General features: G+C 41.0%; 1 protein-coding gene across 1 annotated transcript; it reads left to right on the top strand.

The window, feature by feature from the left end:
- Positions 1-1,756: 1,756 nt before the first annotated feature.
- On the top strand, positions 1,757-3,330 carry LOC117304393 (ADP/ATP translocase 1-like). Its single transcript, XM_033788823.1, has 2 exons — positions 1,757-1,867; positions 2,275-3,330. Exons 1-2 carry the CDS (start codon positions 1,757-1,759, stop codon positions 3,049-3,051), a joined length of 888 nt encoding a protein of 295 aa, XP_033644714.1. The 3' UTR covers positions 3,052-3,330.
- Positions 3,331-5,236: the final 1,906 nt, after the last annotated feature.

The raw sequence follows: 5,236 nt of genomic DNA, 5'->3' as shown, positions 1-5,236 counted from the left end.
CACTGGGCTAGCTTGAGCTCATATTCCTCATGAAGCTGTGCCTTGGTCTGAGCTAACTTGCGGTAATACTGTATGATAGATGTGACGGCTAACAGCAACACAGACACGGCTACATCACTGAAAGTGGATGTAAAAGTCACTCTACAAAGTTTAGTTTTATTATTTGGACTATATCTCCCTTTAACACATCCATGCAAGGTTTAAAAAGGTTTGTATACATTCGGTAATGACTCTGAAAACTTATGGCAACAAAAACTTTCTTGGTAAGAAGTACAGCATTTTTAGATTGTGAAATGGAAGTTACACATTAATAACAGGGTGATGCTTTGGATTGTAAAATGCTTTTCAAGAAACTTTCCACTCAAAGTTTTCCGGTTACGGAAGATCTCCAAATATTTGAATCTAACTGAGACGCGTACTCAGTAACGTTTCTCAACCCTCCCTGGGTCTTTCACTTATTGGACTACGGTTTGGATCCCTCCTCAGATCGTGGCCAGATTTCAGTCCCTACTTCAATTAAATTGTTTTTTAACTCGGGTTCCACTTCAAGTTGAGCCATGTCTGGGTCACTTGACCCAGATTTGGGGTAATTCTGACCAGGAAATTAGTCAGATGTAAATTCTGTATAGGGTTCCCACCCAGGGAATGAAAAGCACTTTCGATACTGCTTGTTTTCATCTAACCCGATAGTTTTAGAGGGGAGGGGGGGGGCAATACACAAAGCAATCCACAAGATCAATAATGACAATTGGACTAACATGAATAAGAAACTTACACGATCATTGCCGAGAAAATGAGTCACTGCAGCTTTTTGTGGCAAAACATCTTTCTACTTCGTACGACTGCCCCCCTTCGTCTCCAACCACATGGATTCTAAACAGAGATTATTCCAAGAAACAACAGAAGTTACATAATCTTATTTTGTATTCTGAACTACGGGAAAATTGGATAAGTTTTGATAAGTTTGCCATTTTTTCTTTTTAGCGTCTGATATTTCCGTAAGATGCTATACGCGATGTCATGACGCTCGCGTACATTTCGCGCCCAAATTGATGTGCGCGTAGTTGAAAGGTTTTTTCGTTCATTGTTTTTTTAATTTTTTATCGCTGATATTATTGTTGTTAAATGTTCAGTGTTTGGTAGTGTTTTTGTTGTGGTTTTATAGTTATAACTTGGCCTACCTTTTAATTGCGAACAACGTGACATTACTTAAGTCTAGAGTATATTGCCTCGACTTTACAGTAGTTCCGATTCAAAAAAACAAATCATTAAAATAATAATCATTATACTTCAAGACAAAAACTCCATTATGATAAGCCCTATACGCGAGCGTTTCCCGTTCTTTCCCGTGCGTTCACGCGCGAGCGTAGTTTGTTATTACTTCGCTTGCAGTGTGTACGAAGTGTAACCAAAGTAGTTTCATGACAATCCCTCTAAAAATCAAATCAAAGAGAGGTTCATAAATATTTCCGGATACCATTCGGAAATTTTATATTACTCCCAAGTAAATTTTGTGATTAGTTAACTTGGAGGACAATGTTACCCGCATCCTCGGGCGTGTGAAGACTTAGCAACCATCAAGAAAGCGTTGCTAACAACAGTCACATCTTCCTCCTGCACCGTGTCTTCTGAAGTTTCTAGCTAGACGCTTCATCAACTCTCCGTTCCATTCAGAGATTTCATCCGGATTCCAACTTTCCTTCAACTTTCTTTAATTTACTCTTGAAAGCTGAGGCGGAGAGCACCATCCTCCATCATGGGTTTCGACGCGGTTTCTTTCATGAAGGATTTGATGGCCGGTGGGACTGCTGCAGCTATCTCCAAGACTGCAGTAGCACCAATTGAACGTGTTAAACTCCTGCTCCAAGTAAGTTTCTAAAAACAATATCACAACAACAAGCGATTGTTGTAATTTTATTTCAGTATTTTGCTGGCTGTTTGTTTAAATAGTTGTGAATACATTGAGGGATAAATTATCGTAATATTATTTGTGACTTGACCACACCGCCCCCCCCCCCCGGTTGGTCTTGTCTTCCCTTCCAAGTTCCACCTCTGGGACCCCGGTTCGAATCCAACACGGGGCACTATGGTTGTCAGTCCCTACCTGACTGCGCGAGTTTGCCCTGGAACAATACTTTTCCTCTCGGGCTTTCCTCCCACATCTATAAATATTGAAACTGAAATGTCTTTACAATTTCCTCCTCCTCGTTTGATCGAAGAAGGTACCTGTGATGATTTACCTAATTGTATACTTTATTGTTTCCTTGTCAACAGGTTCAGGCTGCTTCTACCCAGATTGCAGCTGACAAGCAGTACAAGGGCATCGTTGACTGCTTCTCTCGTGTAACCAAAGAACAAGGATTCAACTCATTGTGGCGTGGCAATCTAGCCAATGTCATCCGCTACTTTCCAACTCAAGCTCTCAACTTTGCATTCAAGGACAAGTACAAGCAGATCTTTCTGAGTGGTGTCGACAAGAATAAACAGTTCCCTCGCTACTTTGCTGGCAACCTTGCCTCTGGTGGCGCTGCTGGTGCAACCTCCTTATGCTTTGTGTATCCCTTGGACTTCGCCAGGACTCGCTTGGCCGCTGATGTCGGAAAAGCTGGTGGTGGTCGTGAGTTCAAGGGACTGGGAGATTGCCTGACCAAGATAGCCAAGTCCGATGGGATCAAAGGACTGTACCGTGGCTTTGGTGTGTCTGTGCAGGGTATCATTATCTACCGAGCTGCCTACTTCGGCACTTACGACACTCTGAAGTCACTGGTTCCAACCGAGTACAACAACTTCTTTGTTAGCTGGATGATCGCCCAGGCTGTTACCACTGGGTCTGGGGTTGTCAGCTACCCCTTTGACACCGTTCGTCGTCGTATGATGATGCAATCTGGACGCAAAGACATCCTGTACAAGGGAACCTTGGATTGCTGGAGTAAGATCTTTAAGCAGGAGGGACCGTCAGCCTTCTTCAAGGGGGCTTTGTCCAATGTTCTCCGCGGTACAGGAGGCGCTTTGGTACTCGTCTTGTACGATGAAATCAAGAAACTTCTGTAGATGTCTTCCGTTTGTACAATACTCAATTTCAGTTGAAAACTCCACACATAAATTTCTGATAATGTTCGAATTCAGTCCCTTGGAATACTGCATACTTTATTTCTCACCTTAGTTTACAATTCGCAAAAGAAAATTCGCAAATTAGAAAAACCAATTCTGGCTCACCCAACTTGAGCTAGCGTTATTTATTTTTAAGATTTTGACAAGTTTAAAATGTGTTCAACTTAAATAATAATGTGTACAATTAACAATTGAATAATATGCCTAACTATATCTATGAAACAGATGCATGTATTGAAATAAACGAAAACACTTTGAAAGTTGAACGGGTTTTAAAGCCTACTTTTATTATCAGTTTGCTCATGACGTCACACGCGTCTTGTGATGGGCTGAAGGAAGTTGATTCAAGAGAGGGCGCAAGTTCATACAGCTGCTTGAGCACAAGCTAAGAATAACAAAATCTTGCTTACTGAAAGTTACCAGCTTATACACCATGTCACGTATACTGCTTGTAACTGGTATCCAGCTTATTTTTGCTAAGCAGAGAAGTGATAACCTCGTTGGGCTGAAGGAAGTTGATTCAAGAGAGGGCGCAAGTTCATACAGCTGCTTGAGCACAAGCTAAGAATAACAAAATCTTGCTTACTGAAAGGTACCAGTTTATACACCATGTCACGTATACTGCTTGTAACTGGTATCGAGCTTATTTTTGCTAAGCAGAGAAGTGATAACCTCGTTCTGCTTTATAGGGCACTGAGGATAAGACTTTTGCCCAACTGATTTTCATTATCATTCACTGGGTCGCACAAATTTGTTCGTATGTGGCAAATGGGATTTTTTATTTTAGCAAAACAGCTTTCCTCCTTGCTAGAGCTCATACACCGTTCCGTGGGTTATGACTCGTCATTATTCGGGTCATGGGTTATCACCAAAAGGTTTTCTTATAGCTGTCTACACATGTTTTTTTTTTTACATGACCTGTTTTGACAAAGCCCTGACGCACATCCCGAAGGGTGTGGGTTCAAAACCAGTGTGTTGGTGGGGAACGAACTATGTGATTATTTTGCGAACTCGTAATATTAAAGGCAGGGTATACTTCTGGTAATTGTCAAAGACCAGTATCCTCCAACATCATGCACTCAAAACCAAACCTGTGGCAATTTGGGCTCAATTGGTCATCGAAGTTGCAAGAAAATAATGAAAGGAAACAAAACCCTTATTATGTATTGCATAATATTATTGTGTGCTTTCACTATAAGGCGCCTGGAAAGGGCTTCATACCCGACTGCGCCTTCTCAGATTTATGTTTGTTAGTGAAACAAATTACCTGTTTTTCAAAATACTTCAAAAGGTGTTAATTCTTACAATTTATAATGGCAACTACTACAGTGATCTTTGCCAACTAATGATGGTCGTGAGTTTTTGGAGTAATTACCAACGGTATACCCTCCCTTTAACGATCGACTGATTGGCATAATTGTACACGGCCAATATGTTCTTTTGTTCAGGTGCTGTGGGCTCATGAAATGTCGGGCCTCAATAGAAGGAATAAACACGCAAAATGAAAGTGGTACATTGAGCCCTTTATTTGCGAACTAGAGCACGAGTTATGCTCGCACAATGGTGGGGATTTTGGCAAGGTGTTTTTCACACACAACCTATTTACGGTCAGCCGCTTGGATTTATTTTCCCCCAGACCCCCTCACATCCCCCCCCCCCGACTCTTCTTCCAGTTTTCGTGATGCACTTATCCAATTTACCAAGCCAAATAATAACAAACTTTATAGCCTGAATTTACCAAATCTCTTCAAAAGTTGAAAACAGAAGCAACAGGTTGAGATAGATAAGTCTATTTTCGCAATCTATTATGTTGCATGACCCCACAACGTTATTAAAAGTACATGTGGGTATGACATTCTTTACTTGATGTCACGTGATTCTTTTCTTTCTAGTCTGGTACTCCCTAGTGTTCTTGAGCCCATCCATAATGCACAATCTTTAAAAGACCTTTGAATACACTTTCGTATAAAAGCCAGGTCGATGCTGGCGAAAATATTGATCGACTAGACAACTGCTATTGGTCAACAAACTTTTAAAAGTGAATTTGTAGTATGGAGTATGCCCTCATCGACGAACTAAAACCCAAATTATTAATGAATGTTTTAAGACAGTGTCGTATGTGTTG

Source organism: Asterias rubens, chromosome 21 (genome assembly GCF_902459465.1).
Source record: "Asterias rubens chromosome 21, eAstRub1.3, whole genome shotgun sequence".
NCBI lineage: Eukaryota > Metazoa > Echinodermata > Asteroidea > Forcipulatida > Asteriidae > Asterias > Asterias rubens.
This window is presented reverse-complemented; position numbering and strand designations above follow the sequence as displayed.

What these genes read in the sequence shown, in the direction of transcription:
- LOC117304393 (XM_033788823.1), top strand. Translation starts at nt 1,757, where the DNA reads ATGGGTTTCGACGCGGTTTCTTTCATGAAGGATTTGATGGCCGGTGGG. An exon ending in GTGTTAAACTCCTGCTCCAA is followed by an intron (nt 1,868 to 2,274) that starts GTAAGTTTCTAA and finishes CCTTGTCAACAG; the next exon opens with GTTCAGGCTGCTTCTACCCA.